Raw genomic sequence first — 14,736 nt, 5'->3', positions numbered from 1 at the left:
CATGAACAAATTTAAGCTGGAAAGCAAAAGGTTTCTAGTTATCATAAAGCTGTCTTCAATTAAAAGTAAAGCTCCTCTAAACAGTTTTAAAATGAAGTTCAGTAGGTTATAATTTGCATTATATGACATAGCTGTCTTTTGTAGCATGGGATTTGATTAGGTGGCATAGAAGGTCCCCTTAATCTTACACAAAACAGCAAATAGCCTTGAGATACAGTAACCTCTCAGGCAGCATGCACCCACTGATGAACAGCACACAGCAAGACTAAAATACTCTTTTAGACAGAAAATCAAGAGGCTTCAATATTCAGCTAGTCTCCAGAAGATTTAAACAGACCCAATGCAGAGACTTGTTTCAGAGCTTGCAGTGTCTCTAAGCCTAACATACTCAAACAGAGCAATAATAAGGCTAAGTTTTGTCTAAAAATTGTCAACTCCATCAGCCCTGCCTTGGGATGGGTCCTAGTGCTAACCACAATACTGTGTGTCACTTCTTAAGCTGTCAACAGATATACTTTCAGTCATTAAAAATGAGGGTGTGAGGACCTGGAAAAATGCTGATTTGAATAATTGCATCCTACTTATCATGGTGTCAGTAATGGAAGACAATATTCCTGTGTATTTAAAAAGCTGTGAAATCCTCCTTGCAGAAGATGATAGGTAGTATTATTAATACTTATTTGTTTAGCTGAATTTAAAAATGAGCCTAGAGGAAAAAAATTAATTTTGGATATCAAGTAAACAGGATGTATTTTATACCCATTTTTATACCATGCATAATACGCTTAATTTAAAAAAATGAAAATTGAATATAAACATCAATATTCTAATAATATTAAGCTAGGAAATTGGAATAAGCCTTAAGCTTCTATCTTAACTAATGCCACTGTGCTTTTTAGTGTTGTTGAAAGCCACACTCAAGGAACAAACATTTTCCTTGGTTGAGCTTTCTCGGTGCTGTCATTTTGTATGGCGGTATGAAACACAGAAGCCTCTAAACTAAGAAACCTGTTCCTTTTGTTTTTCAGCATCAAAACAATGATTCCTCCAGGGGAGTGCCTATATGCTGGGAGGAAAAGGAGGAAACCCATTCAGAAACAGTTAAGTATCATATTCATCAGGAGACATCTCGCTCCGAATGTACGTACTAGAAATGAGGTAGAAAGAGGAGTCCCTTCCTCCCAGGGCCCACTGACACAGAAGACACCTAATTTCTTTCTCTGCAGTGAGAAACCCCTGGTCAGCAGGCTAGCTCTTCATGGTTAAGACTGGCTCCAGAAAGGATGCTGAGCATGGGTCAAACCATCCTTACCAATCACCAGGTGTCCCAGGAGGAGGCCAGTGGTGGTTGTGCTGTGTACTGCAGTGTACTGCAGAGTACGCTGCCGTGAGGAGCAGAGAGGGACAGCGCTTGTTTGTAGGCAGAAGGTACTGGTGGACTAAATGTCATCTGGGCAATGGGCCAGAGCTCTGCACTTCTGTGTTCCTCACTGCCTGTTCAAGGACTCTTTTGAGAAGCTGTGTGTTGAGTGGCACCAGTGCACTGGCATTGCGCTCCCCCCTTCCCCCTTCCTTGGTTTAGCCTTGCCTGGGGCATCGCTAAGTCCAACATGCGCGAGTCTGGAAAGTGGGTCAGTTCAGCCAACTGAAAAAGCGGACTGGTGACTTACTTTTTGCATAAAGAACACATAATTTTCAAACCATTGTTTACTATGAGATCACTTTCATTTGGAGAAAAATGGGAGACAGGAATTGTATGTGTGAAGGCAAATCAGAAAAAGAAAAAAAGCAATGGGAAGTTCTTACTAAAAGATGCTTGAAATGGGAGGGAAAAAAAGGTTGCTATCACTCAAATGTAAAATAATTTTGGGGTAGCATAAGCCACTTTGTGAAATGAAACTTTTTAATACAGTCATCCCACATCTTCTGTGTTACACTGGGTCGTATGGTTATGAACCACACATTTTTACTGTGTTAAAATTATGAACTAGCACTGGTGGCCTTCACAGAAAATTTAAGGATGAGAAGGTAGCTAAAATAGATTTCCCTATTTTCAGTTGTTCAGAACTTCTAAAAATAACCCACTTGGCTTAAAATTGTATATATTGGTCTAAAGTCAAAGGGGAGTTTCTCTGAATGTTTGAGTGAAATCTGTTGATTTTGTTTGGATTTTGGAGAGTATTTGCAAATGAACCACTTGTTCCTACTTGAAAAAAGATTTCTTTTAGTGTAAAATATATCATAGGTGACAATTTCAATAGACAAAGATAATGACATAAGAAAATTATTCTTCCTGCAAAACCTGAGTGTTAAATCCAAAATCTTATCGAACATTTCTGCACTACTGTTCAAGTATGGATGTGGATATTTAAATTTATAACTGCATGAGGTATGGAACCGCTCCAATACATGAAATTACCTCTGTGCAGAACTGTTTGTGGATCATAACTTTTGTAAGAAAGGAAAGAGAGTTGCAGTTGCTTTGAGAAACATTAAGCTGCATGTTTGGAGTGTATATACTAGCTAGAAGACCTCCTCTTGAAGATGACTTCTAGATAAACGCAATGGCTAACAAAGCTACTTGTTAACAAAGGATGTAAATGTCCTCAGGAGCCTTTTATGAAATTCCGGCTCCAGCAAAATCAGAGGCAACTGAACTGCATGGAGCCAAGTTTTCACCTTGTGAGTTATCACCAGTAATGCTGTCTTGAAAATAACTTTGCTATGAGATTGCAGTACAGGTATCTGATCATGAGCTTATCCGGCCAGGACATATACAATTTCAAGATCAAGAAACTTGGTTTTGGTTAAAACAAAGGGAATCATATGCTTTGGATTATTAGACTGTTGAGCTCCTGCACTGGAGAAGGCCCTCTGTTTTCTGTGGTTGGTTACTTATCACTTGCTGAGGATGATTTCTGAGTTCCTAGCAACACTGGTCTCTTCCTCAGACCTTATCTGTTTGTGGGTTTGGTCTCTGGTAAGCCCTTTCTGTGCTCATTACCTCACTCAGGGGCTTCTTAACTCTGATCTAAAGAGGCTCTGAATGGGCTGGCTGACAGAACTCCTTTCATGCTCTCTGTTCTTCAGTCCCACGGACCTTACTGAGATTTCAGGACTCCAAGGTATCCTTACTGTTATGCTGCCTCAAATAATTTAGCTTGACTTTAGAAGGGTAGGCATAGTCTGTTAAATGAACAGTATATTTAACCAGGATTTTGACCATGTCATACCATTTTTGTTACAGTTCTTTTCTTCTCTTTTTTGATAGCATAACATATTTTCCTCCATGGCTTTGTTCTACTTTTTCCCCATGTCATTCTGGTGATGAACCATGGTAGATGCTGCCACCTGTTCTGGGAGATATATTTGTTCAGTTGGACAACCTAATTTTTCCCGAGAAAAAAAGTTGACGGGAATTCTTTCGCCAGTCCTAATAATAATTCCTCTCTTTTTTCCACTAATAACCTCTAGAAATTTAACTTTCGCTTGACAAAGGAATAAGCGAGCTCAGGTGCCAGTCTAAGCGGGATACATGGATTTCTGTAGGGATTAATGGATTAGTCCTTTTGAAGGCTAGGATTCAAAGGACAGAGGAACAGTTATCCCCTCTGCAGAACAACTGGGACATTCCTGTCTACCCGTACATACTCAATGAATCCCAGGAGGCCAGTTCTCTGCCTCTCCATTAGCTTTTTGTGATCAGGCTGACAAGCCAGGTGGTCATCCTGCCACTGGCTTGTAATTCAGGATATCACAGAATGATACTGCTCAATACTTCTGTGGTTTTTCAGGCACAGAAATTCTATCCTGAGGTAGTTTTACAGAATAGTAATGAAAATGTACGAAGAAGCTCCACGGGAGAATGCAAAGACCCACAAGACTGTGGAAGAATGTGCGGGAAAACCAGGAAGACTTAAAATGTTTCAGCCTTCTGCTCTACACAGAACTAGGAGAGACTATCTTCATTAGGTTGCTATTCATCGGGTTCAAGTTCTACTTTTATACATGCAAATAAATAAAAAGCCCTAGCTATTCTTGTTTTGCCCCAGAAAGCTTCCAAACAAGCCCCATTAAATGTGGTCTACACTAAAGATTTTTGGCTTTTATGGAACCAGTTCAAACACCTGGAGCTTGGACTGATTGAAAAATTTCCATCAGATATGCTTTTCAGCTGGAGAACTGGAGTTTTGACTAAAGGAAATATTTTCTACCAAGTGTTTGTTTCCTGTGGAAATCTAACATTTTACGGGTAATTCAAGCATGCGAAAACTAAAGAGATCTTGTTTTTAACCTCAAACTAAAATCACTGTGCTGAAATTAATACTTATACTAGAAATGCTAAGGCAACACTTCAGGAGAGTTACCATTTGAGAGCTTCCTCTCAAACTCTGGCATCTTATAAAACTCTCTGCCTCCACAAAACATTTCTTGTAATGTTTTACAGCTCTTTAAAGGCAAGCTACAGCTGCCTTAGCTCTGGGTGTATCTACAACTGCCCCAAACTGCCCACTTCAGCCAGAACCATACCAGTGCCAAGGTAAACAGAGACCTCGGGAGGTATAGCTCTCTCCTGCTTCCTAGTTCTCATTTTAAGGCCCTCCGTGGCATAGCCCTTCCTCTTACTTGGTATCACACTATCCCACCTCTCATCTGCTCTGCCCATGTGTTGTCTTCTTGACCATTAGTTCTGCTTTTGCCTTGCCTTAGTATGAAAACCCAGAAGAGGTAGAAGGTGGCACAGGGTCCCCTTCCCTTCACACAGCTTTCTCTCAATTGATCCTTTTTGCTCATAGGAGACAGTGGACACCTACATGTATGCAGCTGGCACTGGAGCTCAGCTCTGCCAGGATACCTATGCCCAAGCACAGCTCAGCGGCTGTGGTCAGTACATCCACGATAGTCATCTTGCTTTTACTTTGCACTTAGCCTATCTGTTGCATCTCATGGTCTCTCTCTTCCCTTTCCCTTCTTACTGAAAGCTTGCCATCATAGTAAATGATTAGATTTTTCTCGGTTTAGATCATCTGCTGGTTTAACACTTCAGCATACTTTAAAAACTTATTCAGAGTGAACTTTTCGTTAAGAGGGTAGGGCTCCCTCAGAGGGTAGCGAACAGCAGACAGAGCTGTAGCTGCAGGAAATTCCTCTGCAATCTCATCAAACTGGTTTACACTAGCGGTGGTCTGTGTGTCATGGGCACACTGAATCACTAAAGCGCAAATGGCTCACTGCCTTCTGTACCACCGAAACAGAAAAAGTTCCCTGCACCATCTCCCACACTCAGTTCCTACCAAACAGGGACTGGTGATATGGGTCTGCAGTTCTTGTTACTGCAGAGCAGAATTAGAATGCTTTCATAATGCAAAGAGGGAAACGCCAGCTTTATTGTTTTAATTACATGTGCTACTTTGTAGTAGTGTTGTATGAAAAGCAGAGTAAAAGAGGTATCATAGAGTGAGTGCTCTGCCTCTGATTAGACCTGATTTACACAGTTTGAGAATCCCTGGTTTAACTCAAACACAACAAGCACCATCTACTTTCAGCTCCAAATAAGGGCTATAATTTCCATTTGCCTCAAAACACTGAATTTCCCTGCCTGCCCTTTTCCGTTTGTGGATAGCTACCCTAGCCTCTCCATGGAACTTGCATTGTTTTAAATCGCATCCACTTGGCACCTAATTACCATTTATATCAAACCCCTGTTTGTTTGGATTCAATTACTGAACAATTTCCTTGAGTTTTCAGGAAGACTCTGTCCTGAACTTCCTCCATAGTCTTTTTACACCATTCCTTGCAATCTGCGGAAAACTTATGCTCAGTACAAATGCAGTCCCCGTAATTGCCTCAAACCATGCCTTGCTGGCATAGAGCAGTCACCATTTTACGTGGTAAATAGGCTTGAACAATTTCTATTTCTACTCCGTGTTAGTCTTGCTAATTTTTACCCCTTGAACTCATCAGTCTAATCTTCCTTAATTGGAATTAATTTTTTCCATCCTAAATTGCTTCCTTGCTTCTGTTGTGTTGTCAGATATAAAGAACAATTATTAAAAGCTTATGTTCTTTAGCTTCTGCTGAACTATAGGCTATATACCCACAAAATTACTACTCTCCACAGGTCAGATATCTTTTGGTGTCATAGTGAGGATGGCTGAGCTTCAGGGTTTACTCCAAAAAATTAGTGCCCAATATGTACACCCTTTTTTGAAAAACAGCTAACTCTGGAAAAGTTAAAAAAGAGTTTTCCTTCTTTGTTGATTGTATTGTCTGTTGCATATTTGCTCTCTCTAATAGAGGAAGGTTGCTTATTCATCCCATCAACAAAATCTCCCCCATGTCTTTGAAAGCAAATCATTGTGTTATTGAAAGGCCATATACCACTTTTGGTAATTTTAAATGAAAAAGCAGGAAGTATATCTCTTCACTGACAGCTACCTCAAACATTTTTTCGTTCATTCCATGTCTGTCAGTGTTGTCCCATTAAAGTGAACTGAAGGTTCTCAAAAGTAGCAATGAATTTTTCATATCTGATTCGGTTTAAGAGGTTTTCAATTAGCAGCAGCATCAGCAATCACATGTACAAAACATTGATCTTTTTTATACTAATTCCTAAGCACAACTTTATATTTTTTAATCACAGTTACAATGATAAATTAAGATTGCACCTATAAGAGGGGAACATGCAAATGTTGCAATTTAACCCTTTAACCACCTTGTGAAATACTAATGTTCAAAATTAAAATTATGATTGAAAATATCGTGAATGTGTGGAGCGTGGAAATGCAGTAGTAAAGTGCCACTAATAATAGTTTTGCTCTGATTCTCCACTGGAGCACCAGCTAAACTACACAAGATTATGATCCTTGCCTTTAGTTAGATGAAAGTGGAAACTGTTAGCACACCTCTAATTTCCTTGCCTACAATTTCCCATTCTTGAGTATTTTTATATCTTTTCCTCCTTGATTTTTCTCTCAACATGTCTCTTATCCTGGAGAAGATGCTTCAGGAGGAATGTGGCAATGTGCTACAGTAAGAACTTCAAAATGGGAATTACATGAGCCAGTGGAAGATCAGCAGACACAGCCCTAAGTTCCCTGGGAGATGCTAGCTCAGCTATAGCACTGGGCTGCTGTACTGCCTCTGAGATCGTGGACCCACGTAGCTTATGGCTGCAGTGGCCTGTGGCTCATTCCTGGATAACTACCTTCTCAAACTTCTAACTCAGGTCTTCTTGCTTAAGCGACAGGTCTGTGCTTCAGCACTGACTACTCCTCGCTTTGTTCTGGAAATCAGGTTTCCATGATTGTGTGCAAGTGCACCAGCTTTTCCTTTTCTTCCTCTTGAGAACAAGCTTCTTATATGTTCTGTGAGAAGAATATCAGCAGACACCCAAAAATTGAGTGTCTTTTTTGATGTGTCTAGGCTTAATGCATGTCCACAACAGCTTTTCTGAGGCATCTGGTCCTATTCACTGCATGAGAGGGACATGAAATGGGGATGGACTAGGAGTGCTTGGCTTAGAAAGCTGAGTCACATTAGTCTTTATGTTTTGGAAGGAATATTAATGTTCTTAAGAGAGAAACAAAATTCTTATCTTTGTTATTACTGATGTAAGAAGGTAAATATGAGAATGTTCACAGGATTTTTGAGCTTGAGGAAAGAATGTCCCTTCACCTTGCTTCCCATACTTTTTAAAATCATGTCTAAAGACAGGCTCTTTTCTTAATTATGTCCTGAGCCACAGGTTAACTTGGAGTCATTAAATGGAGGGCACTAAGATATTGAATGGGTTCATACATTAGTCATGGTAAGTTTCCTCTGCTGTTCTGACCATCATTTGTACAGCATAGATGGGAAATAATTTTTCCTGGTATTCACTAGAACATGAAGATAGTACCCATTCTCCTAAGGTGAGAGGGTTCTGAGTAAGAGATATCAGTTCTTCATCTGTTTTCACTGGGCAGGTGTGAAAAGAGAGGCCAATGTCCATGTCTGCACTATGGCAAATACAAAATGGTAAATCTCTTTTTGGCAGGGGACAGAAACTTTATTTTCATAGAAGCTATGTTAAATATGCCTGTAATCAACTAATGGCAGACAACATCTCAGTCTCCAGTTGTACTATCTGGAGGTAAAACAGGTAATTGAAAATGTGTTCTCCACCACAGAAGGCCTGCAGTTGGGAATGAGAAATCAAATCCTTCAAAGAGACACAGGGACCGTCTGAATGCGGAACTGGACCACCTGGCCAGCCTCTTGCCTTTTCCACCTGACATCATATCGAAGCTGGACAAACTCTCTGTCTTGCGCCTTAGTGTCAGCTATCTCCGAGTCAAAAGTTTCTTTCAAGGTAGGTCTCTTTAAGATACCAATATCCCGTTAAAAGTCTCTCTCTAATTTATTGCTGCTTTGTACTTATCATGAGTAAAGTTAACATGCAGTATTTTATTGATACAGTAAGAAAAAAAGATCTGATATCTACTATTGAACTTATTTTGTGCATGGGATGTTGTGCTGGAAATTTTGTGCATTTCCTTCTATGCCATTTGTGTGTTTTTCACCAAATAATGGGATAACCCCCACCTTCCTCAGCAGGCTTTAGGAAATGGGAAAACATGACTGTAAAATCCTAAACTGGCGTGGGGCAGATGTAATACCTGTAATCACTTTGAACTCCCTTTTTGAAGCTATTATCATGCATGCTTGAAAAGTCTGTTTAAATACAATGTGAAAGTCAAGCAACTACTGTATTACCTGTGTTTGCTGTATGCCAAGAGGAAATGTGCTTCCTTGCAAGGCCAAAAAGATCACTTTCTTTCAGGATAAGTGAGATCTGAAATCTGAAGTGTTGACTAAGCTGTAACAGGCTACGCTTTGTTTCTGTAGCTGTCTGGCACACTGCACAATGAAAGCCAAATGTGCATGTTCAGATGTGCATAATAAAAATAATTCCAATTTGCAGACAGTTTTAGTTTTTTCTGTAGCTGAAGAGTTCACAAGAGCAAAATCCAGACTAGGGATTTAACAATTAAAATCTTCCCTAGAGTCGTTTAAAAAAAAAAAAAAAAGGCAAAAAAAAAAGCATGTTTGAGAAGTATCATTGACCAAAACTTATAGGTGGACTGTAGAGGTTTTTTATGGACATTATTTTTCCTTTAGTGCTCTTCTTCTACTTCTTCCTGTTACCATTCTTTATTATGCACAGTGTATACAAGGGAGCCCTATTTTTGTGTTTGTTTGTTTTGACCGAAGAATGGTAACTGCTGGTTGGTTTCTTGCTTTTTCTAATATATTTTAGTATAAAAGGAATGCCAGATTTTGAAGAGGCTTTGGCAGACTGCAGGGCATTTTACAAGCTGACATCAGATTACAGATGGTGAAGTTACTGATAGCAGGAGCCTCCCATGTTAACTGCAGCAGCTGGCTGCCCAGCCTCCAGCGTTCTACAGTTTACAGAGTGCCTCTCTTTCCCTTTGAACACATACCTGAGTCTTATGGCCCCTTCCTCTGAGCTTACTTCTGCTCCCCATGGATTCACAAGCAATAAGCTGTCTTCAGCTGCCTTTACTACTCTTCTGCCAGAGTTTCTAAGATCCATCGTCTCCTTTTTTTAAAGGGATGGGATAAAAGGAAAACAAGTAAAGCCAGACTTCATTACTTTGAAATGTTCCATGTTTTGAGAGATTTCATTTAATTTAATCCCCGATTTACCTAATTGAACACATAGTTTGTGTTCCCCTCATTCTTATTTTTAAATGTTTACATCATGAAACTAAGGTTACAGAAATCATTGTTTATAGTAAAGGAAGGAAACTACATGCCATTTTAAGACAAGAGCAGGCCAGAGCTTCAAAAGGGTGCATTGGAGGAGAGGTGAGCTGTGGAAACAGAGCTGGGTGAGAGGAATGGGTGCTAATGTTTGGGTAAGAGCAGGACCTGCAGCCTCAGCTTCATGGCATGTCATGATCTGCTTCCTTGTAGTTGTGGAGAAATAAGGCTGAATCTGATTTTTTAAAGCAAAAACTTTTGTAAGAAGTAACCTAAAAAAAGCCACCAAACAAAAAATACCCATCCCAGTGTTTCGATCTTTGTCGTGATGAAAGACAACAGAAGAGCAGAAATGGCTTGTTTGTGGCTTTTTAAATCAAAGGATGGTACTAAGTTGTGAGCTGTTATAAACGCTCTGAGGACAGAGAACAGGCCAGTGGCATACAGGGTTCTTATAAAATTGGATAAAATAAAATGTATCTGGAAAAACTGACCTAGCAAATCCGTACTAATTCACTCAGGGAAAATTAATCCAAAGCAACTGGTGTTCAATAGAAGAGAGAAACCTGGAAAAGAGAACATAAAAACAATAATCGAAGAGGGACAGTGGTCAGCAAATTGTTCTATGCTTGTAATACGATATGTTGACATAAACAAGAAAGCCAAGTGTAGATTTTGGTCTGTTTGCCCAGAGGCAGCATGTCACTACACAGGAAGGTTATAATCCCTCTCTGCATGAGACCAGCATGACTCCATCTGGAATACAGCTTTCTGTTGTGGGCATCTCCTGGTCACAAGGGCATTAGTACATATTAAGGGGTTTGGAATAAACATAGGCAAGAAGTGACTATAAAGCTGGATGGTCAAAAAAAAAAAAAAGAGTGAAATTAGCTCTAATGTGTACAATTTATATGCTTTAGCCATTTGTCTCCATAGGAGAGAAGGATGAGAAAGGAAGGAATTGCTTAGGATATTTTAGAGTAGCACAGTGGAGGACCCAAGGAATGACGAGCAAGCTGAAATTTGGCTTGAATATCAAGCAAAACATATCTGTAATGAGTTCTGTTCAGATATCCATATTCCTAAAACTGATGCAGTGGAGATTCAGGACATTCAAATTTGTAATCGCTGACACACAAGGATGTGCATCTTTTGTTTAAAATGCTGTTCTGTGAGTTTTAACGAAGTCAAGCTTAAATTCCATGTTTTTAAAAAGTGCTTGTAAGAATGCTGCTTGCAATCTTTTAAAAATCATGACATAACACCTTTGACACCTAAGTTCACATATGGTGTTGCAGATTCAACCCATAACAGTTCAGCAATTCCTGTGACAATTATAATTATACACCTTCAGCAGTCCCAGTGGTTTCTAGACATACTCGTTTACTTACCACTAGGTGTCCTTTCAGTAGCTACTCTGCAATACTCAGTGTGTAGCACAAATGTATTTGTAAAGATCAATAGCCAATTAAAGGGCATGGAGTGACTTCACCATATTGATTTCAAGTATGAAAATGATTTTGCAGAGAACTAGGTATTAGGGGATAGAGAATATTAATCAGTCATTTCCTCCCTCTTTGGCGACCATTACAGGTTAGGTTAGTACCTTGAAGCATATGGCCAGTTCATCTTAGCTACATTATTTAAGCAAAGGCCTGGTTATTTTCTAAAATTTAGATCTGGTTGTTGAGGCTGATTTTCCTACTATTCAGTTTAGCCGTCACTATGGTGGATTCCCTCTCTCAGAAATGTTTTCTTTTGCCTTCAAAACAATTCTTCTGTCTACTTGGTTTAGGGCCTTCCTATCTCTGTTATCAGTTGGCAGTAGCTCTATTAATAGCCCCACTTGCCCCAAGCTATATGCATTTAGTCATTTGCATTTTCCTGATAAGGACTTCAAAATGGCTTGCAGCAATAACCTTCCAGTCTCACCAGATCTCATGTATAAAGCAGCACGGATCTGAACCAGTGCTTAGACTGAGAGACATCAAATGCTACAGGAAGCTGTGCTGGTCATTTGGCCCTAAGAAAACTTTGCCTTGGGTGGGGCTCCTGTGGGAGCAGAGTGGTACTTAGTGGCTGTGACCACTTGAGCTTGCTGGACCTCTGTCCTGGCCATATTCCATCTCGGTTAATTGTAGTCTGTCTTCCTTTACCACTCTTGACAATACATCCTTTAGTACCTCTTATTTCTCAGTTTTTCCACTGGCGGAAAAATGGTGGTCTTGCTCCACTTCAAAACTAGCTCCCTGTTGTTGACTGTTTAAGTCATTCCCTTCTAGTACAGGTATTAATTCTCTAAATTAATGTAAAAAGACTAGCACCTTGTTCTTTTACCATCTCAGATCCTTTCTGAGAGATAGCTAACTTAAGCTTCCCAATACCTGTAAGGAAAACACTTATGACAATTCAGATAGACTAATACAGTTACAGCTAGGGCTTAAAGCTCCTCATCTTTCAGTTCTTAGTGTAAGAACTTTTCTCAGATTACGGTTTCTTAAGTAAGCTTGGACCCCTTTCCAAGAAGATTCTTCAGTTTACTTATGCAAACATTGCGAGACAGTAGGAATAGCCTTTTCAAAGTTATGAAGACATGTAATATCTATTGTTCTGCCTGTCCACATGCCCAGTTGTAATAGGTAATTTAAGTAGTGTAACATGGCAAAATATCCATGACAGACCTGTTGATTTCTACTTCTTTTTTATTACCTTTAAGTCTTTACAAATAGGGTGTTTTCTATTCTTATCCAGTATTTTTCTAGGGATTGAAGCTCAGCATAGTGGTCCTAGTATTCTTTTGTTTTCTCTTCCCATGCTTTCTAAAGATAAGCTCCATGTTTGTCCTCCTCTAGCCTTTCAAAATCTCCCTTTTCTATCATGATTTCTCATGGACTAATAGCTAGGAGCTCTGAGAATGCTTCAGCTCATTCTCAGATTATGCTGCAACGAGTTTCACCAGGTGCAGCTAACTTGCAAATACAAAACTCATCCAAGTACTTGAGGTGCTAGCCTTTTCGCTGGTGTTCAGTAGCAGTATCTGTCTGATCCTAGCTGATGGAAGCAAGAAGAGGCAACAAACACTTAAACCATTTTTATACCCTCCCCTCTGCTGAGCAGCAGAAAACTGTTCCCGACCTTGTATGGTTAAAGGACTTCCAGCATACTTTTTATAACCTTCGCTTTGTCGCTACGTCTTATTTTATGCATTGGCTTTCTTTTTTTTTTCATCTTATACACTTGTGCTTTATTTTATTTGTTGGGTTTTTTTTTTTAAAAGTATTTTTTGTGAGCTTGCAGTCATTGAAGAACTCGGGATTTTGTTAAGATAATCTTTTCTTATATTTCCCACCCTTCACTGCCACTGAGATACTTTACACTTATCCCCCTACATATTGGTTGGTTGAAAGAACGTCCAGCTCTTAACTCCCCTTAGATATACGTCCTCTGAGATTTTGCCTTGCAGTTCTTCAGGTGTTCTGAAGTGTCCATTCTTTAGGTCCGGTGTCTTCGCATTCCTGTGCTGCTGCTGGAAGAACCATTGGTTCCAGGATTTCCTGGTCACTTTCACCAAGCTGCCCCCCCTCCTTCAAACCTGTTTCTCCCCTTCAATTAAACCTCTTTTATATATTTATTTTTTTTTTAGTTCTGGCAGGATAGCACACACTGTGTGGTTTCTGTCTTTCTTCTGATTTAGCATTTATATTAGTGGATGCTTTCCTTTTACTCATTTATGTGTTTGGTGGGATCCAATTCCCACCACTGTTTATCTTTAATGGAAATTGGATTTATCCCTTTTTAGGAGAAAGCAACAAAGGATTCCTCCCAGCTGGCCTGATTTTCAGTATACTCAATTACTTGAAGTCTGTTGCAGCTTTCATCTCCTCCTACAGTATCCATGGCCATTGATCTCATAGCTCAATAACATAGATGGACTTTTTACTACTTTGATTCAGATTCCTTACATTAATTCACTGGATTCTTTAGATTAGGCTGTCCTAAGGAAGGACAGCTATTATTTATCATAGTATTGAATATTTAGTGCTGCAGTCCACAATCCGTAGCTTGCAGACCTGTTTCTGATGTGTTAAGCCTGTCAATCCAGTGACACTCACAGAAAATTAAGAAATTAAAACTTGAGGTGAGTAGAGAAGCAAAGAATGATCTTGCTTTCAGTGTGTTATCTGCACTGTAATGCTATTCAACACTGCTTTATGAGTGCTGCTTACCTGAACCAAAGCTTCTGGTCTGAGGATCCAGGATTCCACTGCAGTGCAGGCAGAGGGGTTATCAGGCATTCCTTTTTTCCCTACTGTCTCTCCCTAACATTTCTGTTTCCCCAGAGTTTTCTTTTCAAAGTCTCTCAGCTAAAGTTTTTTTTCTGGATTGACACGTTCTGCTCTTTTGGTATAAATAAGTTTTTAGATTTTAGTTTACATAAGCAAAAAAAAGTTTCCACAACAAGATTTAACTGATTTTGACACTAAACTCATACATTTGGGTTTATTGTAACAATTATGGCCTATACTGGATACATTTCCATGGGAAAATTTCTTTTTTTGTTTGTTAGCTGGTTCCAGGAGCCTGAAGCTTTCTCTTAAATTTAAAATCATAGTCTTAGAGAATCACAGAAGCATTGAAGTTGGAAGGGACCTCTGGAGGTCATCTGGGCCAACCCCTCTGCTCAAGCAGGGCCACCTAAAGCCAGTTTCCCAGGACTGTGTCCAGATGGCTTTTGAATGTCTCCAAGGGTGGAGAGTCCACAGCCTCTCTGGGCAACCTGTGCCAGTGCTTGGTCACACTCACAGTAGAAAAAGGGTGTTCCTGATGTTCAGAGGGAACCTCCTGCGTTTCAGGTTGTGCCCACTGCCTCTGGTCCTGTCACTGGGCACCACTGAAGAGAGCCTGGCTCCATCTTCTTTACACCCTCCCTTCAGGTATTTATACACACTGATGAGATTGCTGCCC

General features: G+C 39.8%; 1 protein-coding gene across 2 annotated transcripts in view; it reads left to right on the top strand.

Annotated features, from left to right (window-relative positions):
* The window catches only part of AHRR (aryl hydrocarbon receptor repressor), an 86,752-nt gene that overhangs the window by 17,000 nt on the left and 55,016 nt on the right, over positions 1-14,736 (top strand). For both annotated transcript variants that reach the window (XM_075084481.1, XM_075084480.1), the window contains exons 2-3: positions 1,029-1,100; positions 8,172-8,353. In XM_075084481.1, the coding sequence (XP_074940582.1) occupies positions 1,039-1,100; positions 8,172-8,353 (244 nt within the window). In that variant the 5' untranslated portion in view covers positions 1,029-1,038. The remainder of the gene's footprint in view (positions 1-1,028; positions 1,101-8,171; positions 8,354-14,736) is intronic.

The sequence above is a fragment of the Phalacrocorax aristotelis genome, chromosome 2, assembly GCF_949628215.1.
Source record: "Phalacrocorax aristotelis chromosome 2, bGulAri2.1, whole genome shotgun sequence".
In the NCBI taxonomy this organism is placed as follows: domain Eukaryota; kingdom Metazoa; phylum Chordata; class Aves; order Suliformes; family Phalacrocoracidae; genus Phalacrocorax; species Phalacrocorax aristotelis.
Note: the sequence above shows the minus strand (reverse complement) of the source record. Positions and strands in the feature narration are given on the sequence as shown.